Source organism: Barbatula barbatula, assembly GCF_947034865.1.
Source record: "Barbatula barbatula genome assembly, chromosome: 4".
Lineage (NCBI taxonomy): Eukaryota > Metazoa > Chordata > Actinopteri > Cypriniformes > Nemacheilidae > Barbatula > Barbatula barbatula.
Window position 1 is genome coordinate 6182681 of NC_136768.1, and position 27857 is coordinate 6210537.

General features: G+C 39.7%; 1 protein-coding gene across 1 annotated transcript in view; it reads right to left on the bottom strand.

The window, feature by feature from the left end:
- Positions 1-4004: 4004 nt before the first annotated feature.
- The window catches only part of LOC306893110 (plexin-B2-like), a 77121-nt gene continuing 53268 nt past the window's right edge, over positions 4005-27857 (bottom strand). Inside the window, exons 3-37 of the mRNA XM_079454691.1 lie at positions 23534-24642; positions 23248-23436; positions 22958-23086; positions 22678-22778; positions 22143-22275; positions 21360-21519; positions 20498-20609; positions 20215-20326; positions 20011-20112; positions 19791-19886; positions 19413-19500; positions 18622-18782; positions 17046-17194; positions 16811-16943; positions 15901-16037; positions 15640-15819; positions 15441-15552; positions 14952-15158; positions 14661-14840; positions 14441-14577; positions 13734-13834; positions 13387-13616; positions 12919-13100; positions 11883-11949; positions 11657-11803; positions 10845-11001; positions 10014-10114; positions 9817-9901; positions 9403-9557; positions 8734-8894; positions 7788-7935; positions 7641-7705; positions 7475-7550; positions 7309-7383; positions 4005-7224 (exon numbers count right to left, since the gene is read on the bottom strand). Coding sequence (XP_079310817.1) covers positions 7120-7224; positions 7309-7383; positions 7475-7550; positions 7641-7705; positions 7788-7935; positions 8734-8894; positions 9403-9557; positions 9817-9901; positions 10014-10114; positions 10845-11001; positions 11657-11803; positions 11883-11949; positions 12919-13100; positions 13387-13616; positions 13734-13834; positions 14441-14577; positions 14661-14840; positions 14952-15158; positions 15441-15552; positions 15640-15819; positions 15901-16037; positions 16811-16943; positions 17046-17194; positions 18622-18782; positions 19413-19500; positions 19791-19886; positions 20011-20112; positions 20215-20326; positions 20498-20609; positions 21360-21519; positions 22143-22275; positions 22678-22778; positions 22958-23086; positions 23248-23436; positions 23534-24640 — 5580 coding nt within the window. The 5' untranslated portion in view covers positions 24641-24642 and the 3' untranslated portion in view covers positions 4005-7119. The remainder of the gene's footprint in view (positions 7225-7308; positions 7384-7474; positions 7551-7640; positions 7706-7787; positions 7936-8733; positions 8895-9402; positions 9558-9816; positions 9902-10013; positions 10115-10844; positions 11002-11656; positions 11804-11882; positions 11950-12918; positions 13101-13386; positions 13617-13733; positions 13835-14440; positions 14578-14660; positions 14841-14951; positions 15159-15440; positions 15553-15639; positions 15820-15900; positions 16038-16810; positions 16944-17045; positions 17195-18621; positions 18783-19412; positions 19501-19790; positions 19887-20010; positions 20113-20214; positions 20327-20497; positions 20610-21359; positions 21520-22142; positions 22276-22677; positions 22779-22957; positions 23087-23247; positions 23437-23533; positions 24643-27857) is intronic.

Consider the following 27857-nt stretch of genomic DNA (forward strand, 5'->3'; position numbering starts at 1 on the left):
TAGTTTTGCCTCTTCTCATCATCTACAGATGAATCATCTTGTCTGTAAACCAAGAACCATGAAATGAGTCATGCAAAGAGGCTAAATTGTTTTACCAGATTTCCGAAAGGTTGATCTGAAAACTATACGATGCTTAGCAACCTTTTCATGATCTAACAACTTTTCAGCATTATTACCTGCCATTTTAACTCATTTCCTTAAATAATTAACTTTATTCAGGTCTTCAGATTTGAAAAGTTTATAAGATACGAATCTGTGAAGGCAGATAGGCTACGAATTATGGGCCGGCAGGGCATCATTTTTGAGCTGATTATGTTGTTAACAGTGCTGGCACTGTCGGGTTATTATTCAAGGAGATTTTTTATGTGGTGTGTTATTGTGGTAAACGAGATTTTCTTTGGCAGTCAGATCCCTGATATCTGGTGCGAGACTCTCTCCTGCTGAGCGAACGCTTGATGTTTGTATGTGGGAGAGTAATTCCGGGAACTGTTTGGAAAATGACTGCAGCGTTCAAACCCCCTATGCTTTTCCTCTGAAGTGAAAATGATCGACAGGCGGTTCTAAAAACTAAAGAAACACAGTTAGAATTGCTAGTACCTTCCATGTCTGCTCATTAACGCTTTAAAACTGTGAAGCTTTTGTAAAGAAAATGTCAAGAGCTTCAATAATCCGACATGGCAGTTACTGTCCACTATAACAACTCCTCTTACAGTGTCAGATGCTTTTGATTCTTTCGTTGTTATTATTAAGTGGTGGATACTGAGCTCCACTTGAAAATGTAGTTTCGTTCAAGGAACGACTTATATTTCGTAAAATAACGGCACAGGATGTTCTACTAATACTCACACATTGTTGGACGATTCAGCTGCACCTGTACAAGTAAACACACAAATGAATAAAGTTGAAGTAATAATAGACAATACATATTTTATTGATTGAGAGTAAAATGTACAGCAGTACAGTGTTGTATAAGTCCTAAAGGGAAAGGTCTCTTGCCTCAGTCCACGCGTCTAACCACTTGATGTCAATCAAACTGAGTCATTAAATGCACACTCCGTATGCTTTGTGCAAGTTCTTTCACAAAAGTCTATTAATAGTTTATATAAATGACAGGTGAAGAACGTGGCATATCAGACCCAGTCTCCCTCATTCAACATTCTGCTAGGCTATACACTAACTACAGCTTATAAAAGTAACATGAATGAACTTGAATGAATGTACAACAAATACATCTATATATACATCTAAAACCACTGTGATCAAGTCAAATAAGACATCAGAGATGTTTTAAAGTACATGTGCATTTGTGAATTCCTGCATACACGAGCATGATTTATAATACAAATAACACCCAATTGACAAACACAGCTTTTAATAAGACCCTTTTAAAGCAGCACATATTGATTCCTGCCTTGGCTCAGTTATTTGTTTGTGTGTTTGCCCAAGTGAGATGAGTCATGCTGAAGCGCTGCTCAGATCGCCGTTTAACTCCTGAGATAGAGACAAAATGTTCACATACAAACCTGTGTCCAACCAAGGACCGATGGACACATCGACACATCAGTACAATGTCCTCAGTTTTCCCAAATGATGCTCCAAGTGGTATAAAAAAAATCTTTGTGAATATAATCGGTGGACATGGAGGAAAATAAAAGCAGCACATGATGTAAAAATGAAGTAGTCTTTAGTTATTCTCTAAATGATTCTGATGATGGGTTAGGATGAAAGCATATAACACACATCACCAGAATCAATACATTTCTGTGGATCGGTGTGAAAGATGCTTTCAGTCTGACAGATTCACTTCTGACAGGCACAGAGATCTTCCATTCACAAAACAACCGCATCCGGCCAGCAGCCAATCGGTAGACAAAAAAAGTCTGTACTCGCATTAGGAGGCACGGGTTTGTTTGCAGAGTTCACACAAACACAACAGAGAGAGAGAGAGAGAGAGAGAGAGAGAGAGAGAGAGAGACGTACAGGCTCTTGCACATCAAAAATAAAGAAAGGAAATGACACTCACCTGCAGCGGGGGTGGTAGCTGTTGAATTTCCACAGCCCATATTCTGACACTTTGAAAAAGTGACTGAAAGAGATAGGAGAAGACAAGAGGGAAGTGCAAGGAAGGAGAGATGGCACACTAAAGCAGAGGCAGGATTACAGAGGGAGAGATGGAGGGGAGAGAGAGTACAGATGTTGGAGGAGCAGCCTGATGGCCGTGTGTGAATGTGTCTGAGATGCAAGACTTCCCTGCCCTTAGAGTCTGACAGCAAAACGCTTTTACAGTGAGAGAGTGAGAGAGCGAGAGAGAGATGTAGGTGGTAAGAGGTGTTCCTCCACCCTGACTGGGTTGCCCAGGTAACAGAGATTGTGTGTGTGTATGTTGGGAACACGCCTGATAACAGCTCTGTTTCAGAAAGGCAGCGCTAATGAAATGAATAAAAATGCAAAGCGTGCAAGTCCTCAGTCCTGACAGCTGCAGTAAACTTTCAAAGAGGACTGCAACACTTATAAACGCTAAGGAAGTACTTAAACAACAACAAAAGTTCGATAACATTTACAGGAAGGTTCTATTCAATAACATTTGTTAACATATTGGCTTACATGAACTTACAATGAGAAAGATTTTTCAGCATTTAAATATTAACATAGTTATAACTACCAGATACAACTTTTGATTTGTCTAAAGTCTTAATACATTTTGATATTAATATTAAACCAAGATTGTAGACATCATAATCAGCTGTGAACTACATTGTAATGGTTGAAGTGTTATTTGTACAGTGATTTTCATTTGATGGCAAACCGATAGTGGGACCAAATAAAAATGTGGGACCTACTGTTCATACAGTTAAAAACATACGGTTTCATGTGTTCACTGTGAACTCAAAAAGGGGACGACATCACTACACAAAAGTGTCTATGCAAAACGACACAGTAGAACTAAAGACAGCTTTCGTGAAGATTAAGAAAAGTACAGCATGCATTAGCTGATAACAGATTGCAAATGCTGATAAGAAATCCATTCTGAAACTGAAGGTGTAGTTTGTCCAAAAAGTGAAATTCTTTCACCATTTCCAATCACCCTCTTGCCATTTCAATGCTGCATGACTTTCTTCTGCAAACTACAAAAGAAGATATTTTGAAGAATGATGGTAACAGAACAACGGTGGTACCCATTGACTTGCATTGGTTTTGGTACGGCAGTTGTTCAGTTATCAACATTCGACCCAAATATATTTCTGCAAAATATGACCACACAATTGTTCTTTAAAATATTACACCAAGGGCTAGAAAATCTTGTTTGTTTTTTATTATGTATCGTTTCGATTAAAAATTGTGTTTTGTGGTGGGTTTAAAATTCCCCTTAATATTTTGTTAACCAAAGCAAAAAGTAGGCTAAAAGTAAAAGCAAACTATAAGTAAAAAAGAACGTTATAAAAAAGTTTTTAAATTATTGCAGGCAGAACATTGGATTAAAAAAAATTTAAAGACCAGAGAAAAATAGATTTAAGTGCATGAATCATGCTGTTCACGTTGGATATCCTGTAATGTAAAGCCATTCAAAAACATTGCGAGAGCAGTCAAAATGACATAGCCCGAAACAAGCAAACTCAAACAAAATGAACTCAAACATTATATCGAGTAAAAAAAACCCACTTATTTCACCATCTCTCTGTATTTCGCCGGTAGTGCGTCACTTGTGCTCTTCTACTGTACATGCACCATGTGCCTCCACTTAGATGTAAAACTTCCTGAGAACATTTAGTGGTGTAGAGTCATTAGGCCAGTCGGCTCTTTTATTTAGACCTTAAAGTCAGTCCTATTCCGAGTCATGAGAAACCAGATTTCTTTGCTTTAAAACGTATGTGCTTTGCTGTTTGCCATCACAGGAGAATTTCCTAATATCACTGGAACATCATTAATATTTCTCTAGGGAACACTTGTCCTGTTTTAACCCCATCTAGAAAGCCTGTAGAAAAACATTTGGACAATAGAGGGCAGCACATTCACGTAGTGTTTATCAGGTGATAGGGTAAAAAGCTCATAGTACAAATACACAGAAACATGATTAAGAAATCAATTAAATCACATGAAATGCATAAAGAGGTTCAAGTGACAGAAGTGCCCGAGCTGAATGTGCAAAAACAGCCATCAAACGCAAACAAACAGCTCCGGTGCATTTAATCCAATCTCATGTCCTTTAACTTGTTGTCCTTTGGTTAGAGGGACACACACTTGGAAGAAAAACGTATATAGCAAAAGCTATCAAGCCTTCAGGCAAGGACCGATCAGTACCAAACAAGCGCCAATGTCCACCACTTAATAAATAATAAATTAAAGGGTGGAAGAGGTAGGGAGAAGCAAAACACACAAAAGAACCAGGGTTGCACAATTTACTTCCATCTTAATTGATTGTTTACAATTATTTCTCTTCCTGTAAACCATCCCTGGCCATGCATTAAAAATGGTGGGCTAGGAATAGTCCAGACCCCTCATCACAGGGGTCATCATTCCTAGTTGTACCCTTCTGATGTTGTCCCTGCTTCATGTCATTTTTCACTTTGACTGCTTTTAATTCTGCAACATTTTAACAGTGAGAGCGATGCCTTTGGCATAGGGGCAGTTTCCCAGACAGGGATTATCTAAAACAAGGAGGAGGCTAATTAAGTTAAATGATATCTTTAAGTCATTTTTAAAAACATACATTATTAAAAAAACATTACTGGTGAGCATCTTGAGACAAACAATTGCGCTGATATATTTTAAGACGCGTCACAGTGCAAATGTTATCAATCGATACACCTCTTGTGACTAGGTTTAAGCTCTTTCTATAAAGCTACACTATAAAGTCAAGATATTGTCCCGCAGAAATTCTCTCCAACCTACATAATATGAGAGCTAAGACTCATTTCACCAGGTTTCACCATGAAAAACATTTGAAAAAAGTAATTTACCATAAAAAAAGATTTGAATTTAAGGTATCTCTGGTGATAATCCTTAAAGGGATCCCAAAATTTGAATTTTAGATATTTTGAAGAACCTTGTTAACCAAACAACGTTGACCATTGACTTCCATTGGATGGACACAAAACCACACAGAAATGTATCTAAATATCTTCTTTTGTGTCCCACAAGTGTCATATACAGGTTTTGAGCCAAACGAGCGTAAATAAATGATGAGGATTGTTTAACTCTCTCACACGTTAAATAATATTACATAATTCTTATTTAATAAACTAATAATAATCTACTGCATCAACACATCGGTCTAGAATAACAAACTTCTTTTCATTTGAAACCCTGGAATTATGTACTGTTTTCAGACTATCTGCTTTTACGGGGTGGGGTTCATGTGTGATATTGTGCAAAAACATAGAAACATTTTCTAAAGTCCCTATTGCAATTTTTAATGCAGACACAATTACCACACAATTCATCATTATTACTCAGATTCCTTTAAGGCACTACGTGGTAAATAAAGGCAAAGAAGCTGACACGATCATAGCTTGACCACACAGGAGAACTGACAAGAGCGAGAAAGAGCAATATAAAAAATTTACGTGGCAGTATGGCTATATTTACAAGCTGAAGACATTTCCTGCCGTGTCCATCATGCTCAGAATGGGCGGTGCCAGCCTCTGATTGGCTGTACGTTTGCTACGCAACACGAGTCATACACGCACACTATAAAGTTCACGAACAAAAAACACATTCCATGTTCCCAATTTCTTATTAGTGTTTGGCACATTTGAGTCAGAACATACATGAAGGACAATCAGTACCATTTACAGATTTAAAAAAAAGATTTAAAAAATCCAAATCTTTCCTTAATTACACATTAGCATAATTAATTTCATGTAAAGCTGATTCAAACAACTTAACATATATAAAATACAGAGGCTAGAAGAATAGATGATTGTGGACAGCTAAGAAAAAAACTCTTTCAGCTTTGGTAAGCTCCACCCAAAAACACCTGAATCCATTATACTTACTGCAGAAACTCCAGGTTTTACAGGTAAGAATAGTACCAGGATAATAAAAGTATATATTTATAATTAACCGATAAAATGATCTGTATCAGTAAATGGCATACGAGTCTCAGTCCAAACCACTGCTGTTAATCCGAAACAGTACATTACGAGAAAGACCTTCTGGTACCTTTTCTTGTACATATCCATTTTAAAAAAGGCATCCGCAACCTAAAATTCTCCTTAATCAGTCTTAAATTGATTTATAATACAAGATCATAATTGTGTCATAAAATAAGGTAAGCTATGTGTTGAAGTGCACGTATAAAAGATCAGATGGTACAAAAGATATCAAAACGGGACTGTCGCATCAGGACCCCCAAAACACCAAATCAAAGGCAGATGAAAGCTTGCGTGGTCTTTGTTCTGAGTGTTGTGGATCAAATGTGCTTGCACTCTGTGGACACTGAACAATCACGGCCTCTGTTCTTTTTCAATGACATCCATAGTGGCTAAATTACTTTACGTGATCACCAGTAAAAATACAATCAAAATACTTGGGAGGGACATAACAGAAGCGTTGACGTCGGCATCACGAACACCTATACGTTCTATAATGTACCACAGCTGAACCGCGAGCCGGTGACGTCACAGAACCCACAGGATGTGACATCACCGCGCAGGATTGAGTGGCACTTAAGATACACAGGAAACCAAAAAGTCCACAGGAACGATAATCTGTTTTAAAGCCTCGCTTTCTGTGTAAAAATATATGTACATATAATACTATTTCATCTCATCTACAGAGGAAGAATATACTGAACATCTGATTATTGACAAAGCAGGAAAAAAAATAAACGCTGGATTTTCCTATGTGCAGGTGCTGATCCGAAGAGTACCATCATACATTTTTCAATCTTCTCAACTCAAAGTTGAGGAAGAACCTCAGAGTTTATATCGGATCCACTGAAACATAAACCAAACCGAAAGCCACCTGGGAAGAGAAAAATCAGACACAAGTCTCTCGCTTTTCTCTTTTACTCTACGCAAGGGAGTCCCGTGGAATGGGTTCTCGATTTTGTAGCCCACTAAAGCTTGCCGTGTCCTGGGTTTAGTGGCACATTGTTTTTCTCAGTCAAGCCCGACACTAAAGATCCGTCACTTTATTCTCCAACGCGGCGGCGATCTGCTGGAGTCTGAGTGTAAGCTGTTTGCTCTGGGCGGCAGGGTCGTCCTCCAGCGACGATATTATCTGCAGAGATGATGCAAGAACGAGAAAGATGTCTTCGCCTTCCTTGACAACTACGACTAAAATCTAAGTGTTAATGTTACTTACCCCATCATAGTACTTGCTGGCATACTGGTAAAGCTGGTGCAATGCAGCTTGGGTATTCAACTTATCGGTGTGAGACTGCAAAAGATAAAGGAGTCAAAATGGTTGAAAGTGACCTAACGCTTGAGCAGAAGTCATAGTGAGGTTTGCCTTCACGAAACAAACATACCCGTGAAACCTCTGCTAGATGTGTGTTCATATCCTGGTCACTGACTGGAACCATCTGACGGATGCCTATGTAATAACTGATGAAAGAAGAATGGAGAAAGAATGTAAATTACTATTTCTGCGGTCACACACACATTACAAAAATGTACAACAGATAAGAGACATACTCGTCGACCATCTTCTTATAGGCGGAAATTTCTTTTGCATAGAGCAGCTTGTTGCTCGGGGATTCCTGTCAAGACGACATACAAATAGAGAGAACGTTACTCGCCAATACAACCAAAGCATTGGTAAACACTAAAACCGATGCTCACCCGGGTCAGCTTGTGCTCAGTCTTGGTGCAGGCGTCCATGAAGGTCTGAGCGATGACGGACAGCGACGCGTCCACCACCTCCGTCACGTGGACGTCAAAGATGAAGTGAGGGTTCTTCAAGATGTTCACCCAGAACCGTAGAGGCAGACTGCAGAAACAACCACATACATTATATTACTAAAAGATTTAAGCATAACAGGATGTTGTGGGTGGTTGCTAGGCAGTAACTAACTCGCCCCGTCAGTAATTCCCAACGCCGCCCCCTATCATTAAAACAAGATGCTCAGAAATGGTCCTTAGATTCAAGAGTGAGATTTTTATAAAACAACGTCTCACCGGCACTTATGGGGCTTACAATCCATACCGAGTCAATACCCAGAGTCCCGAGGCCCCGACTCAGAACAAATCCTCAAAACAAATCAAAACCATGTTCGTGACTCATTATGGCTCTTCAGAAAAACAATCGTGAGATGGGCAATTTAATGGGTTGTTGATGACGGCAGATGGCAGAAGCGACAGCGAAGCGCGGGCTGATGCAGATCTCCGCCGTCAATCTCTGCTCACTGAACGACAAGACGTGAATATTTAATCCGGACTCAACAAAGCTTGAATAATTTAATCTGCTAAACTAAAGGGGGTGCTGAGCAATTCCCAGAGAGATTTCAAAACTCTGTGACACTAAAGCTAATGGTTTATTATGTCGGTATCAAGTGTTTTGTTGTGATGCGATGATGATTCTTTTTTGGGTTACTTGAGGCAAACTTTAAAGGGACAGTGCACCCAAAAGTTATACACTAACATATTATGCTCATGTAGCTCCATGGATAATTTTGTATAGTTAAGTGTATAAAAATCTTTCAACATGCACACGGAAACCCTGATAAACATAGTGGAGATATGCATCTATTGTTGTATGAATATAGCCGAGCGTTACGGAATGAGATACCTGTTGGTCTTCCATATATGGATGGTTTCATCATCGACGTTGTCATGTTTAGCCGCTTGTTCGTCCAGGAAGTCAAAGAAATACTTCACTGCAGGAGGAACCATGTTTTCATAACACAACACGCTGCGGAAGAAATCATCTACAAACTGCTGCAACGTGCCCTGTAAAAGGAATTTGACATCACTTTTAAATGTAACTTAAATACTAGAAAGCTATATTTAGATTTATTCATCTGGCAAATGCTTTTATCCAAAGGGACATACATGTACAGTGCATTCAAAGCATACATTATAGTTTACACAAACAAATATCGAATTCTCTAAGCCTCAAGTTTTTCCAGACTTGAATTAATTTCTTTGTTTTGTTGAGCACAAAAGATGATGTTTTGAACAATGTGGAATAGGTTTGGTTACAATATCTTTCTTTGCATGCGGCAGAACAACAACATTTATACAGGTATGGACCACTTGAGGGCGAGTAAATGGTGACAGAATTTTCCTTTTTGGCGAACTCTCTCTTGTATGCACAGTATGTGTGTGAAAATCAAAACCTATGACCTTTGAGCTGGTAACTTATCTCTCAACCAGCTGAGCTACAGACATTTTTCTTCAAAATATTTCCATGTCATGCGTTCTCTTTAACAAAACAAAAGTAAAGAATATGTATTACCTTCATGGAGAGGAGTCTGGTCAGGTAGATCTCAGTGATGGCTTTAGTGGTCGACTTGTCTTTCATACTCCCTCTTTTAGATTTGATATCGTCCATTTCGTCTGCAGGTCTCACCAGATGAAATACTTTATCATCATCCTCCAGCAAAGCATTTCCTGCGTAACACAATACAAGTACAATAGGAGGGTTGCTTGTTTTTGCTATTTGGAGAGAGCTTTATTTTTGATCGGCTGATTGAGCTATTTGTTCAGTTCAGTTCCAGTGCACTCCACATTTTTCCTTTATTTACTTTATCATTACGGAATGTCAATATTTTTGGACTATTAAGGAATAGCAAAGCACCGCTCTTGCTAGAAATTAAATTGGATCATTTGTTCATGTTTTAAGCCGCCGGTAAGATTAAACGGCACCAACTTTCTTCGTGGTTGTCTTGGTTCTGGTCGAAAGACTGCTGAGTGTGCAGAACTCTGGACAAGACCAGCGTGGCGCCGTCTCTGACCTAACACACACAAAATACACAGACACGTTTAGATTTAAATAACGACCTTATATATAATTAAAATATATAAGTGCTTAATAGTGGTGTCGGTGTCATTTGAGCAAACACTCACATTATAGTGGGCCAGCGTGTTGATGCGTTTCCATCTCCCCTCTTTCTGCGATGTCAAATCCATGTCCGACAGAATCTGCCCTGTGGAGCCGGGGCGCCACTCTGTGGCGAGAAAAGAAAGTACACTTGACATCACTGCTCTTAAAAAAAACGCCGACGCTGCACATATCACCCATGACAAGCTGAGATTGAAAAAGAGTGTCTGTTTCTTCCCTACAGTTCTTTAACCAGATTTATCTGTCTGATGGATGATGCGATACATCGGCTTTAACGATTCAGCACATTTGCAAGAACAACTCATTAAGAAGCGCAGAAGAGCCGGCTGACACGAACAGGATCCGCCATTAATCAAACCGCTATCTGCTCGGAGCCGAGACGAGGCGCGTCGTCCTTCGTTTTTTTTGTAATATGTAGTGCGTTGTTTATAAAACAACTATTTATGCGTGTTGCTTTAAATGAAGTTGGAGACTTTATCCGTTGCCAACTTTATAGATGGTAATAAATCAAGGCCCAGAGAAACCTGCAGACGTTTATTGCTATTTTGAAAGACAAATCCGTCTAATGGATTTAAATGTAATAGTTTGCGTTAAAATGACTTAAGAGTGCTGCGCTGTTATCGATAGCTACAAGCAAAATCAAATAAGCCTAAAATATTTAATAAACAAACAGCGATAAAGCAAAGGGGACTGTATGACTTTAGAAACAACATTCGGTGGAAGTCTGCTGAGGTTTCTATTAACTTCCATTTGGGCAGACGTTATGCAAGCCTGCTCATAATTTCTAAATGTTGGGGAAATGAAAGTGCATTAAATCGTGGAAAATGATGTCTAACCCAAGGCGACGCTGTCCACCGTGGGTCTCTGAGAGTACGGCAGGTTCCTGTACACTTGCTCAATGATCTTCTCTTTCACTTGGGAGATGGTGTCGCAGTTCAGCACTTTGACAGGGGTCACGTCGGGACCCTCGCCGTGAACCAGCACCTCTAGGGTCTGAAAAGTTAAAACGTCGATTAGTCCATTGTATACTCCTTTCTCAAAACAAACAGTGGTTTTGAGACCCTATGGTTCGAGTCCTCGTACATCTATAGGACTGGCTACAGATGAGAAAAATAAATTGCTGTGTGATGTTTCATGTCTTTGTAAACCACACTAATTATAAGTTCATTATTATGAAATGCATAGTGATCTGCCAACAAGACAATTTGCTAACAAAGACTTCGGTTCGTTTTCTAGGATTGCATGAATTGTTCCCTGTCGAGCAGTGTCCTCCAACAGATAATGGCTCTTCAGTCCCTGAGGACGAGAGTTACGCTACGGAATGAGATTATAGACTCACTGCCGGTCAATGAAATCGTGTTAGGGTGACACTGATTGACACTGTGTACGCGTTTGTAAATATCTCTTACATCAAGCCCCATTGCATCTAGTACATCAATGGACTTTCCAATGAAAGGGTCCCTTGCGAGACTATAGTAAACACGTACGCGACACACCCCGGAAATGTCAACCTGCTTAAATGTTCTCATAGGTCTAGAAATATCAAGGGGATAATTTAATTCTGGGAAGCTGAAATTTAATGAGTTTTGCTTGCAATGCCAAAAAGCGACGACCATCTAAACGCATCTGGCGAGGTAAAGACTCCTACCAAGACGCTGTATTCGACATCATCCCCGAGGAGTCCCGTGTCGTTCAGAGTGTACTTGGCTTTCTTCATCTTGGCATCCACAGGCCCCTTTTCCACCTGGTGTTTAATGGCCTTAAAAAGCTTGTACAGCGACACACCAGCTGAGTTCTGAGGGAACACACGCAAGTCTTTGTGATGAGAAAACTGCTTCTGCGGCTTTAATCATAGCTAAACAGTCACATCTTACCTTCAGGAACTGGTAGAGACATATGGACATCCAGTTACACAACATCCTCTCCACAACTGTCTCGGATCTAAATGTGACCAACAGATGGAGAAACGAGCAATGACGCATCAGTGCTGCAGATTCTACAAAAGCTATTACATCAATACATGAGATGCATTGTTTTCATTACATCTATTCTGTGTTCTTTTTCCAAAGAGTCTTTTTGAAAATAATCCCAAAAAGGGTGTCATAGCGGTATTGTCAATAACAGTGATATTAATGTAACAGTGAGTTAATTCTACACATAACAATATCATACATAATTTAGCACATTTTAAACCATAAAAAAATGTGATGTTTTAATGCGTTTTGATCATTTGTGTCACACAATAAGATTTTTTAAATATGCTACTGATGAAAAGTTGGTGACTAGAAATGTTGTACATTCTCTATAGACAATTTCAATGACTTAAGTGTTTATTAATTTGCCTGCAAGGAAATTAAAAATGACATTTTCTTCTATTTCCAACATTTTAAGACTGTATACAGTATATCTATAAGTGTTGGGAACCTGTGCCTGCACAGCCAAGGTCATCATGGGTTAGATTCCCAGAAAATGTAAGTACAAATAGATGATGTTTAAAGGCATAGTTCACCCAAAAAATGAAAATATCTTGTTTTAACTTACTCAACCTTTTGATATTTAAAAACTATATGACTTTTTCTTCAAAACGCAAAACAATATATTTTGAAGAATGTTGGTAACCAAAACCTATTGGTCCCTATTGACTTCTACTGTATAGACAAAACCAATGCAAGTCAATAGGGACCAAGGGGTTTCATTAACCAACATTCTTTCAAATATCTTCTTTCGTGTTTTGCAAAAGAAAGAAAGTCATACAGGCTTGAAATCTCAAAAGCGTCAATAAATGATGACAGAGTTTCCATTTTTGGGTAAACTATCCCTTTAAAGGGCATTACTAAAAAAATTCATAAGTCGAATGCACATAAGTCTCTTTTAATAGGCATAAATGTAAAACGTAACATTGTTTCTTACCTTCGAAGCATGAGTTTGGGGTTCTTGCTGTGAACGTATTCCTCCATGAGCTCCAGCAGGAGGGTTCTCATGATGTCCGTGTAGTACTCCAGCTTGCCATGCAGAGCCACCGTCAAGAGCGATGCAAAGTAAACCTTATTTCTGGCATTAAACTCCGGCCTTCTCTCCAGGGTGCGGATGAACTATAGCAAACAGACATCGGCACACAAGTCACCTCATAAAATCAAAAGTCGTTGCGCGAAGGCTCTACAGCAAAGCAGAACGCATTTCAAAACATTACTTTAAAGACTTCTTTCTGCAGGGCAGATACTTGAAATTACACTCATGAAGAAGAACAAACAAACAGTTGGCCAAGACAACGATCGTGTCTGTGCCAAGACAAATTTCCTGATGATTTATGTATGTTGCAGTAAGTAAATACAGATGAGTTTTGCTTAACAGGCTTGTCGGGTGGGAGAAGTTTCTTACATTGATGAGGAAGGTTTTGCTGTTGAGGAGGTTGGAGAACTGGTTGAGGGCCTGGTCTACAATGACCCTGCGGGATTCTGGGATATCAAGCTTGCCGGTGATCATGACGTCGTTGGCTCCATCTTTGGAGGGCAGGAAGAAAACACGGTCTGTGTAGTTCTTGTAGTCCAAGAAGGGTATTCGGGCTTCATTTAGGTCGCTGGTGTGGTCCTCCATCTCTATCATAAGATCTAAAGGACAGAGAACAGGTCAACATAAAATCACTCTACATTAACTCCCTACACTTCCTTTAAAACTAAGCAATATGGAAGATGGTATCACCTTAGCACATTTTAAGAAACGATTACCTGTAAATTCTTTTTTGCAGCGATCACGGACACTCTCCTCCAGACCGGCCAGCTGATCTTTTATCTTCTTATACTCTCTTTCAGCCTGTTGGCTTTTCCTTCTGCACACACACAAAAGCACAAAAACAGGTTTATCCCCCCAAAAAAAGGTTTATTGTAACAGGATAAAAACTCACATTTAAAAATAAGAAAAGTCTGTAGAGTAAGGTACAAATATATCTGCCTGGTTTCGCCAACATAACCATACTACCCATTTACTGTAGATCACACAAGGTTATAAAAATACTACAAATAACTACTATACTAAATAACTAAAACTACAACTATTCCAAAATCGAGTACAAGTCAAATATATAAATAAAAAAATATATTAAATATTTATTGGAAAAAGACATTTAAACTAAAATGAAATAAAAAATGTCACCAGAGCAATTAACTGAAGTCGAGGCACAAATATTATTAACTGAAATTAAATCAAAAGAAAATTAAAACTCAAATAAGAAATACAATTCAATTTACAAAAATTAAATAACTAATAAAAGTAAAAAAAAGGGAAAAAAAGAACAATGTACAAAATATAAAATAAACTGAAATAATAATAATACAAAACTACAATGACTCTGCTGCCCACCAGGCCACACCTCTGACAACTAAAAGATTCATGAACGCATTCATTTTGCATTCTGACACCCCTAGAGATTTGTTACCTGTAGCAATATATTGACATGGCAATGAAAAGCACCATGGGAATGATGACAGCTGGAATAATGATATAAAGAGGAACCTCAGACTTCCTCTCAAAGCGCACAGAACCAACGTTCCACTCTCCGTTTCCAAACTTTATCTGCAGAAAACACAAAACGTTATATTTTAGAATATGACGGACTGAAGCCTGTGCAGAACAGAGAAGATATAAGTGCAACGAACCAGGAGCTCCATGGCCTCTGAGCTGGTGTCTCTGCGATGGCGCCTGGAGGTGGATTTAGGAGGACTGGAGGGAGCCACAAGGAACAGCTTATCATATTCCAGGATTGTTACAACGCAGGGCTCGTCGCCTACAAACGCCTGGGCCTCTTGAGCAGTCATGGCTTTGGAAAAACCTTGACCCTGTCACAGAAAAGCAGAATTTGTGAAATCTAAAACTTAGGTTTGATTCAAATGTAACACAAATCACTGATACGTTTCTACGTGTACATGTACAGTAGCAAAAATATTTACATTAACATTGATGATGCTGTTTTCTGTGATGGCTTTATCTTCCAGGCGAACGAAAGTGGGTTCAAGGTGGTAAACAAAGTCCAGAGGCGCCTCCACGTTGTCCAGCTTGATGAAGATTTTTAAGGGCTGGTTCTCGTAACCCTTTTCTACAATCGGGGACCGGAACTCCAGCACGGTCTCGTTCTTGTTGCTAAACTCCTCGACGAACTGTGAGATTTAAAAACGACTGGGTTTGATCTCTGCATAAAGCACTTTTAAGAAATCTGAGCACACATCACATGAAACGAATATGATAAGACACGAGGCGTGATGAATGTTGCTTAAGAGCTGTGAAAGAAGGGAGATTGAGAAAATGTTCGCCAGGCGACGCTCGGGAGCGATGGATTGTCACATTGATATTTAATCAAAAGAATTTGAAGGAACAAAAAAAATAGAGAAAACCAGAAGATATTCAGCGAAACCACATGTGATTTATTCAGAACGGATTACCTCCACATTGCTAGACTTGGCGTCGATCTCGTCACCAGAGGGCAGCACTACCATAGTGGCTTTCTGCACCTGTTCAAATCCTGATCCCGTCACCAAGATCTTACGGCCTCCACTGAAAACACACAAATATATAACATATATTGTGTCATACAATCTATCATTCCTCAAAGTGTTAAACGGCTAATAAGAACACACTCACCAAACAAAACTAGACCGCGGTGCATAATGTGAAATTTTGGGATTGGCCGAGTATTCGAATCCGCGAAATTCCTTATTGGTGAGCTTGCCGTACTTCACACTGACGGTCAACCTGTCGGATGGAATCTTTTGTCCTTTATATGGACCCGTTTTACAGGTAATCTCCTGGCCGAATGTCACCCTGCACAAAATACAGGAACAAAATCAGAAAAAACACCAAATCTGCTTTAATCCAAAAGTCTACCACAAGCTGGTTCCTCACACTTCACAAGGCTCTCCTCCGATTGTGATGCTGATGTCATCTTTACTAGCCGTGTCCAGATGTTCTCCTGTGATGGTGATGAGGGTTCCTCCAGCTTCAGGCCCTTTCGAGGGGTTCACATGCTTGGGAACAGGGTCCTTGAGGGTGGAACAAAAGCCTCTGTGTTTAGTTTTTCCTTTTACAGACTGGTTTTCATTCAATTTAATTTATTGTGACAAACGTGCAGCATACACTACACAAATACTAAAATTAAACATGTGTACTTTAATGGATTGTACAAAAGCATCTGTCAAATGCATACTGTACACATGACTAAGTTCACGCTGTGTAGAGAAAAGAACTGGCCCATGATTTAGCTCAAAACTCTCTCCTTATGGAAATTTGCTTTTCTTTGCCACAGGTTGCCTTTGGTATCCTCACTGCATACTCACAGATAACAATGTTTGTTGTAAATTATTAATTTTCTACTTAATACTAAAATGTTCACAGCTTTAAAACAATGCACACTGGGAAGCGCGCTAGAGAAATAAAACGTAAGAGCATTTTCAATTATCCCAATGGTAATGCTTTGCTTTTTTTGCCGTATCCTTCATTATATTTACGTCAACCTGCATTAAATTACTGCGTTAAACTATCAGTCAGATTTTCTGAAAGGCTTCATTACAGTCGACAGTAGTTTAAAACAATGCCAATGTCCATCAGAAAGAAAATTTCCGAGGCTGAGCAAGTTATTATGTTTAATTAGGTTTAATTTTAATTTTATGATGAGTTCAAGAAACAAGATCTGCTCATTCATTCACCTTCACCACAAACAACCCAGAAAAAAAAACTGGAAGTAGTTCTGTAAAATGAAATCCCTCGTTTTGTAAGGTGGACACCATAGTCAATTCATATAAATAAAAGTAGTTACCCTGTACGTAAAAATCACGGTCGACCATCCACTTCGTGCTCCCTCAACCTCTACTTCCACTTGCCCCGAATGGCTTTGTTCACTAGGAAGATCTCCAGGAGGTGATCGGATGGGTCCGATCTCACACACAACACTACAATACACGCGAGGTAGATCATTTTAAATGATAATACTAAAAACTACAGGTTTGTCTGGTACAATTTTAATATACTCCACACTGTATCGACTGTAGTACCTTGTAGACACAGAATATCTTTCAGGTTGATGAATACATGGTACTCCTGCCACCGTAATTCTTTTAATGTCCTCCTGTTTGATGCCCAAGTTGGATCCCTTTATAGTAACCGAGATCTGCCCATCCATTGGCCCGTACCGCGGGAGAATCTAGAACAGCAGAGTGTCAACGTTAAGGCAATGCATCATCTGCCAACATTGTCTGTGTTGTTCATTTTAGAAACAGCAGAATGTCTTTAAATTTATCTCAGAATGTACATTTTTTTTATTTAAAATGACAAAAGGCAAATAATATGTCTGAATTTGTGTTGGTAGTTTTAAGAGATTTGTAGAAAATGCTGCAAAGTAAACAGGCAGTAATAAAATAAAAACAAAGCAACAAATGAAAGAAACAAACTCAACATACAGATACAAAAAGTGCTTGAATTATTATTAAATTACTACATATATATATATATATATTTTAAATCTTGCAATTATTTTCCTGTGAAATGACTACGCAGGATCGCAAAAACATGCAAAATTCTGTTGGGTTTCCAATTGCGTTGTATTCTTTGGAAACTGGAAGGATCGCTCGTAAAACTAATGAACTAGTAAAGCGCCCTGCAAACTTTTTGATCTTTTAAAATGGCCATTATTACTCACTTTGAAACTAAAGACAAATGGACTCTTTGGCTGAAAAACAGACTCATCAAGTCTCATCTAATCTTCCCCTTTAATGAGACACTTGAGCTTGTTAGTTTTTGGCAAGTTGTGCAAAAATATTCATGGAGAAACTTTTAAGATGAGCAAAGAGAGCTGCTGAAAAATCTACTTTTGTCTGGTGTCTTTCAATATACAGGAAGCTAGAAATGTAATCCATATAAAGACCAGTCAGGCTTTGTTTTCGCATCAACTTAAAAGAGCCCCACAAATCTGTTTGCAATTAATTATGTTAATCTGTTGACTAATATTAATAAATGGTGACATGATGAGGCATACTAACGATAATGAAAGAATAGTTTTAATGACGAATTTAAACTGATCAAGTGTATTTATTTCAAGGGGTAAACTCACAAATATACCAAAAATGAACCCTCACGTCATTCCAAACCTGTATGACCTTTATTCTTATGAAAAACTCAAATTAAGATTGCTGCTTTAAACCATTTGCCAGATGACTTACAATAAAATACTATCAGGCCCTGGCAACATGATCATTAGACTCTCAGATGGATTCCGCAAAACATAAGCGCGAGGAAAGACCGTTTCAAATTTCCAGTTTCGACTACCATCACAGAGCACGCAGACATCTATTCGTCATTTAGCCATGAAAAATTAGGATGAGGATAAGAAATGTTTTTTGGGGAAAAGATGAAAAGAGGGGGAAATTATGACCTGCATTTGAACCGAAAGTGAAGAATTATGCATCATTATTTCTTAAATGATTTGTCATAGGAGACGCGGTGAAGATGAGATACTCTTGCGTGCATTTCATCTTTAGCTGGAAGGTTTTATTGTAAATATTCCAAGTGTTTACATTTGAGGAGTGTCCGTTAAATAAGAAGGAATAAGAAAATATTTGTCATGGTCCTCACGTCAGTGATCAATGGGTCAGGACACTGCTCAAGTTCCTTGCTGCACAGGTCTTTATAGATGCAGGATTTTGTGGTGTCGCACCACACGCAGTTGTACTTCTTGTCGGCGTTCTTACACAAACTGCAATCCTCACGTCGTACCGAACAGTTGTACAGCACCACTGGATGGAAATACAAGACGCAATGGAATTAATCCTGAAAATCCTCAGACTTAAGATCAATATACAACGCTTCCTTTTATTTATATGCCTCAAAATGAGTCAACATTTAATTCGAGGCAAATTATTTGTTTAATTAGCAGATATTTTATTCTATTTAGCATGTTATTGAAAACTATTTGGACATGCCCCGTATGCAGGCTTTACATTACATTGCATTAATTCATTTAGCAGACGCTTTTAACCAAAACCATTTACAAATGAGACACAAAACAAGCAATTCTAAGTCAACAATATTTGTAGTACACAATGCCAAATTTAAAAAGTTAATGTAATAATAAAATAAAATCAGAGATTCAGTTTAATGCCTTTGTTTACAGTATGTTTGTACAGTAACTTCATTCAATTATTTTAATAATAATAATAAAATAATTAAAAAAAATTAACAGTGGCCTATGTCCCAACCAACACATGGAATAAAAGTCACACAATTACAGTTTTGATGCCATTGGGTCTTTAAATGTGTTCATAAAAAAGTATTGCTATGATACTGTAAAAGCAGCTTGGCAGTTTTATATATTAACCTTGTTTGTCATGCGTGTACCGTGATCACCACAAGTCATTTAAATATACCTCTAAGGGTGCTGTCAATCTTCGTCTCAGTGTCTTTATCCTTTATGTAGAACGTCACGTTCACCTCTGGCTCTTTGTCATAAGCAAACTGGCAGAAAAACAGTAGAATGTGTCATTAAATATGCACGTGGATACAGACGGGTACATCACAGCATCTGCAACAACAGTTGGCAACAGCTCTAATTCTCCCCTGCCAACATGATGTCTTTTGGAAACCTGATCGCTGTGTGTTTACTACGCCCACACAGGACCTCGTCACTACGCCCTACACACGTGCACTTCAAAAGCTCTGCATGTCATATTAACGTTCAGAAAACAAATCAGTGTTTGAACGAGAGAAGTTAAACAAGAAGTAAGTATGAGTCGAGTATACCCCACCTCGTATCCTTCGAAACTGTACTTTGACCCATCGGCCTCAACGGTCACCTCGCCCACCTGTTTCATGAGCTCAGTGCCGATCTGAAAGGTTGTGCCCTGAGAGAGAACGAGAAGAGAATATTTACTCGGATATATTCTTAGCTAAACCTGCAATATTATTTAATGCACCAATACACCGAATAGGATGCGGCACATGCAAGGTGCGAAATGAAAATTGTACCGAATATTGATCCATATTTTTGCCCTGAAATTCAATGCGGGTTTTGATGCCGACAGGAATGAGCAGAGGGTCTGGGAGCTCAAACTGGGGACACTGGTTATCCTGCAAGAATCAGAAAAAGCATCCATGTAGTATTCAGATGCTAGAAAGATGTCGCTTCATGTACATTTAGAGAACTTTCACAAACTGCGAAATCGCTCTTACCTCCGTGGGTTTAATGATATAGCCACCCCCAACAGAATCATCTCTATCACTGCATGTATGTTCCTTAATGTTCCATTGGCATCCCCACTTGCTGGTTACACAAGCGATGCAACTGCAAAGCACACAGTCGACCAATCAGCACGAGGAATTAATTCAGGCGGACAACTCAATTATGATAGCTAGACATACTAAACAGCAATACAGTTTTCTGTACAAAGTGATTTATATTCACATGGAGAGATTGCGCTTGTTTAAAACAGTGATGCGAGTGTGTGATACTTACGGTGTATTCTGTGCTTTCTTTACCACTGCTGCACAGTCGTAGAACTCAAACGTACTGGAGGCGACTTCAATGTCTTCATTCACCTTAATCGTCACTGGTACTGCCACAAAATCTACACACATGAAAGGAAATCACATCACTTGAGAGTAATTCACCAAGCCAATTCTTGACTCTCAAATATTGTAGTAGTGTGTGGTGCTAGTACCACCAAGGCCATGGGTTCGAATCACATGCCCAAAAAAGTGTATCTTAAATTTACAGTAAGATGCTTAGATTAACGCATCTGCCTGCCGTATTTCTAAGTAATGCATTAAATGTCATTGTAAATGAAAAACTTAAAACGGGTTACTAAAAGGTGCCGTGTGTAATTTTATGGAAGATCTTATTGACAGAAATGACATTGTATAAGGAAATGTTATGTTTTAACCATAGAATGAGCTATTTCTATCTACATAGAAATATAGGGTCCATTCGCATGGGAATCCCAATGTAGCCCTAAACGGACAAACTTCTCTACAGTGCATAAGCGAAAACGTGATGAAATCTTTGTTCCGTGTCAGCCACCGTAGTGCTTCGAAATAGAGTGGGGAGGGGTGGAGTGAGCCATTGGTTGCAATTCGCAACCTCACCGGTAGATGCCACTAAATTTCATACACCAGACCTTAAATAATTTCATATTTGAAAGGGCAATCGTTCTAATTAACAATCACAGATGTAACAAATTACAAACACCAAGAGAAGAACTAAATTATTCATGCCGGACATCATCTGTGAGACACCATCTGTTTGTTCTGTGACGCCGGAGACAGCGGGAGGGCAGCTTAAGAGGAAGCTAAAAGACAAACAGCGGATCTGCTCTCACCTTGCATGTCCGGTGTGGGCTGTATGTAGTCAGAGTTCGGGAGAGCGCAGTTGACCTGAGTGTCTTCCGTAATGGTGGCGTGGCTTTCGTAATCACCAAAAACACACTTCAATGTATCTGAACTGCTGATGGCAGGGAGGGAGGGCACGTCAATCTTCACCTGAAAGTTAAAAACGAACCAATAAAATGTAGCTGTCTCCTAAACCTTTTATGTAAAATTTGTGGATAAAACAGAATTCTAAATATTAGTACGACAGAAATTCCAAGTCCAAGTGTGATTATTGCATACAAATTTAAGAAATAACACATATTGCATTCACAAAACAGACACCATTAAATGATTAAATTTGAAGTAAAAAACATATATATTTAAAAATATTTATTTATAAAAAGATTATATTCAAGGCCTGAAATCAAAATTTTTTAATCCCCTGGGGTTTCGTGACCACGGGCACCTTTAAATATGCACAGTCGTGTTTGTTAAAATCAAATGTCTTTGTTTCCAGCATCCAGGAAGTTAATAAAAGTATACAGGAAGTCTCTTCTATAAACCACTTAAGATGCTTCTGAAGCATATTAGCAATGCATAAGAAGTGCCTTATCCCTTCATGTAGTCTGTTATTACAGTTTGAGATGCCTTGTTTAGAAACGTTATCATATCGGCTCATGAAAAAGGGATTAGATTCACAGACTGGATCTGTTCTAGTCAACGAAATATCAATCCCCGAGTTGAGTTAATCCTTAGGAGGTGAAATAACTGGAGACAGCATGTGCGTGTGATACCTGTGTTCTATCTCTCTTCTTGGAGCTGATGTTGGGGGGCTTAAAGGATTGAATGGTCACACACGTCTGCTTCGGACTCCACAGCCACGCGTTCTTTTCCTCTCCTCTGCTACAGTCCTTCTTCCTGGTGCATCTGCGGAAACAGAAGAGAATTGTGGGTAAAAAGCCACACTGAATTGTCTTAAGCCTGTTTCCAGTGGATTGAACACCAATATCTACTCCCTAAAGCCCAAAGTATGGCTTGCTTGTCCATTTGCTACAACAGACGGTTTGAAATCCAACGTGGTGTGCATGCATGAAAAAGATGGCCACAGTTAAAAGAATACAATTAGAAAGGTATAAAATAGATAGATTCTGTTATTATTAAATTCTGCTACATTTTGGAATGTTCCACTTACATAATGCAATTTGTAACCAAATCAAAGTCACATGATCGGCAGGTGGCACAAGCTATCAGAGACCCACAAGGTTTGTTTAACTATTGAACCGGCCAAATGGTGTTGAACTTTAGTAAAATGAGTTTCAACAGACTCACCGGCCCTCCAAAACACACCAGCCGCAGTACGGGTCACGCTGGGACACGCATGATTGACAGTCTTTCTTTTGCTCACAAGCCTGCACTGGCACTTTCGTGATCTAAAAAAAAAAACAATAAAAAACACATCATTTATTTAGTTCACGATTTAAAACAGCTGATGCCTCTTGAGATTAAAGGTCCTCAAGGAATGAAGATTGAAAATGTTGTCTTTAAACTAAGGGCATAAACCTGGAAAACAATTCTTTATCTATGTGTAGCACATAAACCGTTTACAAACCTTTGTGCCGGTGGTCATGTACAGATGATCCGAACTCGAATCAAAAAACAGGTTCTTGTTCACCCCGCTGCCTGCGTGTTCACCTGAAATCCTGTGATAGAAGCCAGTATGGTTGGGGTCGAGATGAACCTGCAGAGTAAAAGAGAAGTGGTGTTTACATTCATTCAGCTAGATGCTTTTATCCACAGCAACGTACAGGCTAACCACTTTAAAAAAGGTAATTCGGTTACCAAAAGCTCAGGTGTCTTACGGCAATGTTAAATGATATACAATACATATATGATATACACCTGTAATACATCTCCTCCACTGGTTCCTAAGAAGGCAACTGTGTGTTCGTTCTCTACTGCCACAGCTACGGCTGTAAGCATGTCTGTTCTGTTGTAGATGAGCTTCATGGCCAGAGCATACTCGGGTTTACTGGCTAGCGGTGAGGGTAGAAATTCTGCTCCACATTTATAATCCTTCACCATCTCCTTCTGCTTAGCAAAAACACAAACGCAATTGGTTAAGAAGGGCAGTACACACTTCTCATGTACCAAGAAATTACAATTTGAGATGACAAATCCAACTCACAGTTCTTTTGGTGTTACAGATGGCCTCTGTTTTAGAGATGTAGGGTGAGTAAACAGTCTTTGGCTTCTCGTCCTCCAGAACTTCTCCTATATAACACGACTCGATCACTTCCTCAAGCCTCGCGTTAATGCTGCTTAGCGGATACATGCACAACGCCGACCGGCTGCTGTCCTCATCCGGGCTGAACACCGCAAACAGAACCTTATCGTTCGGATTTGAAAGTTTAATATCCGCACCGGGTTTGGCCAGGTACGCCGCTTGGACCTTGTTGAACGTATTCTCCGGATGCTGGCTGTTGCTTGAGCAGTTGAGTTGAAGCTCGGTGTAAGAATAATAATGATGGTCGTTCTCACACAGGCGTGCAATGAAAGTGATCTTCCTGCTGTCGCTGGTGCCCGGGGTGCGCGAGAACAGGAAGTAGATGTAACCGTTATCCTTGAAAGCGTGGCGGAAGTCATGGAGGTAACGCTGTGAGAACGGGCTGGCCTGCACGGTGGACGCCTCCACCATGTTCTCAAAGACGTCCATGTCACCGTGCTCCTGCAGCAATCTAGTGCTGACCAGCTTCGAGCTGTCCGAGCCTCCGTAGCCCTTCCCCACCAAAAACACGCTGAGGTTGGCATTAGCTTCCACAAAATAAGAAATAACTCCAACCACAGCCACAGTCTCTTCAGTGCTGGCCACGTACGTTTTTTCTCCTTTAATGTCGCTGTAGTACACGAGCTTCTCCACGCTGTTGAGGTTCACCAAGGAGCAGATGCCCCTGAACACGCTGCCGCACACAACCAAGGTGCCGTTGCCAGAGTTGACCAGCAAGAGTTTGTTAATGTTGTCTGTATCCTTAGCATCAGCGCACTGCGAGGTAATCGGTGGAGTGCACTGCGGGTGGTCCTTCTTTGGTCCAGTGACAGCGGTGCTCTCGAGCTTCAAGTCAGAGTTCAGCTGGTAGATGGCGTTTATGGCACCCAGGTAGATTCGGCTGGTGTGAGGGTCGTGAACGACATTGTTGATGATGGTTTTAGAGGTGAACTGGTCTGGAGTATCATTGCAGCAAGATGAGCCAATACACAGCAGCATTGACAATGCTGCCAAGGGCCTCCACGCCATCTCTTAAAAAGACAAATTGTAGAAGGTTAATGCAGAACACACCGCAACACTAGTCTGATTGCTTTGAAATGTAATATCACACTTTTTTCAAAACCCTAAACCCCTGAGCAACAGTACATCACTCGCCAAACATCACTAAAATGTCAAAATTGAAATTATAGTGTCAAAGTGTGAATATGCAAACAAATGTGTTCTGATGAGTCTAACACTGAGTTGCATTATGGTCACATGACCTGCTTACTCAGCACTGTATGACACAATCAGCACAAAAATCAAGACAGACTGGCATTATTGTCAGTATGAATCATTCAAGTGTGTGCGGGAGGGAAGATAACTTGGTTTGGCAAATCGTAACAAAACACGCTCATGTGCCAAGACTGCTCCTTCCTGTCACATGTTTTTTTATGGATGTGCCAGACGCGTTTCTATTTCTGAATCAGCAGTACCAACTCCTGTTAACGGTTAACACCAGTCAAACACAAAGCCACAGTTAACGTGCCTGCCACGGTAACCTCTAATCTCATTGAAAAGCCTGCGCGCAGGAGAACTGACAGACACTAAGTAAAGAGAAAAAGCGAGCACTGCCTCATCTTGTGTCTCTGGAGTCCCGTCATTAAAGTCAATGAGGACGGTAATATCCACTAAACTCCTAACATGAATTCTTTATGAGCTTTGGGTGTGGGACAAGGTGTCTGATGGACACCTCAGTTCCATCCACGGAGAAAATGAGTGTGCTTTGGTTATCTAAATATCACAGTAACAATAACTTCACTTATGAGGATTTTAACTAGGTATAGGTAAATAAGACGCAGGCAGAATTACCGGGAAATTAAATATTTGACCTTCTATGTTTTTCTCCTAACTTTGTATAAATTTGTTTCTGTATCTCATATCATGTTTTTTTTAATAGCGTTGCATGATTTCATCTGAAATGTTCTCTTCATAAAATAGGCTAGTACATTTTTCCTGTAAAATCAAGTTAATATTCATATAAAAACCGGCTCTTGTTAAATCTTGCTGTGCAGTACAATAACTCTGCATACCGCTTGGGTGATCACCGTGGTTGTTTACAGGAAGAAAAAGACAGGATCTTTTTTGTTTTGCCCACCTGCTGAAGTACCCAGAATTCACTAAGTCGCCTTTTGTTACGCTGGCATCAGGCGTTCCTCTGATTCTTTTGATGGCACTTGATTTCCGTCCGAGTGTTTAGGAACTGTTGAAGTGGTAAGGGCGCTGATGAAAGGAAGATGAATGAACGGAGAACAGGGGTGGAGATTGTGCCTCTTTAGAAATACTTTGCTTTTATCGCTCTTGTCAATTTGTGCAGCCAACTGCGGCGCATTTAGAGGGAAAACTTCAGGGGTCAAATTGAATTTTCACTCAACTTTCTTGTAACTTTGTTCGCTAGCGTTACATAAATGATAATGATGCATACCGAAGTGATTCTTCAGCTTTCGAGTGGACGTCACAATTCACACCACAGTATCACAGTGACTTGCGCATATTCCTTTTTTCCCAACCACCGAGAAAACAAACCACATAACAAACTTGTTAACAGCCACTCTAAATGCCTTGGCAACCACATACCAATGCCTAGCGTTTGGTACAAGCAAGCACTCACATTTTCTTCAAAAGCATAAAAGTTAAATTTACCCCATAAACATCCTTTCAAACAAAACATTTCCACATTGACCGGCCAAACGCTCCCACTGATACAGTGACACGTGACCACCACACATCATCCAAAACATGATATCGTAGCAGGAAATGTTTTTCTGTGTGTGCCTGTATCACGATGTTCCTCTAAACTACAACAGAGGGCAAGACTCAGACAGCCTTTCCGTTATTTATCAGTTCTTTTCTGATCTGGAGCCAAACCAAGCACGTTTCCTCTAAATTACTTTAGGGCTATCTCAACCTGAGCTGCCCGTAAATGGACTCACAATACCGCAGGCTTCAAAACAGGAGGGGGGGAGGCTTTTGATACTCTTTTTGTGCGTAGAAGTTTGTGAACTGTGGTTTGTACAAACGCAAGGGTTATTCTTTCTTTCGGAGTTAAGAAACAACATGATCGGTAGCCCGGTACACAAGCAGACAAAGCTGAAGCAGCAACTCTGCTGCAGGGCATTACACAGAAAGAAGACTTCTCTGAAGCGTTACCACTAAACCCACTATACCTCAAACTTGATGTCAGCTTCCCCTCTCTCAAACTGTATAAACCGTATCCGACCACTCGTAATAACTTGTTTGCCGTCTCCCACCCCTAACCCAGTATCGCTTGTTTTAAAACTTTCTCTTAATGAAAACGATGCCAACAGTTGGCTCTCGCCAGGTTTGAAAACAGTCAATATTTTTGCAATTCTAGCAGCATACCAGAATGATTGACTTTAAAGTGCTGTTTGGTTATGCGAAATGGGGCGTCAAGTTCTGCCCTCATGTCACGGCTGCCTCTGCTTTTGCTTTTCAATGACAGTCTCCACGGAGCACACGGGATGATTGACAGGTGAGACTGCCAGACTAATTAAAGCTGGGATCACAGGGACCAAGAAAGGCTGGACACGCACAGGTGAAAGCGGTCCAATATTGAAAGAGCTCTCGGAATGTGTAAAAGAAAGATTTAAATTATCCCAAAGACTGTGAGACTCTTATTTTGGCTCTGTTCTAAATGGTCCACTTAAAGTGAACATGCAGACTAGTAGCCTTTATTTGCATGCATTTGGGAAATCCGCATGGCCGTAGGGAAGGATACACAAATTAGGGGCCAAAAAATGTTGGCTGACCATGGGCCAGTGGAAAAATACCTGGTAAGAGATTCCTCATTTGGTTTTCAAATGTTAAGTAACCAACAGCTGCTACTTTGCTAAAGATAAGCAACATATTTGAGTTACCAAACGCAAGTTCTGGTTTATCTTTAAAACTGTTTTTATTTACCACGATGTTGTGGTTTTAGAGCGTAAACCTTTTTTGTACGTTTACAAACAAATGCTTAAAAACAGGTGTCGCTCTTTGCACTTCGGATAACGTGCTTGTTTACAAACATTGTGGAATTCAAAACAGTAAACAACTTCCAAGTCCATGTGACCGTATCATTGCGACCGATCACAAAAAATAAAATCTGCTAATTTTTACATATTCAATAACAGTGAATGAACTATATCCCACTGTTGTCACATCTCATTCGCCCTTGTAAATGTGGACTAGCAGCCCATAGTTTTTC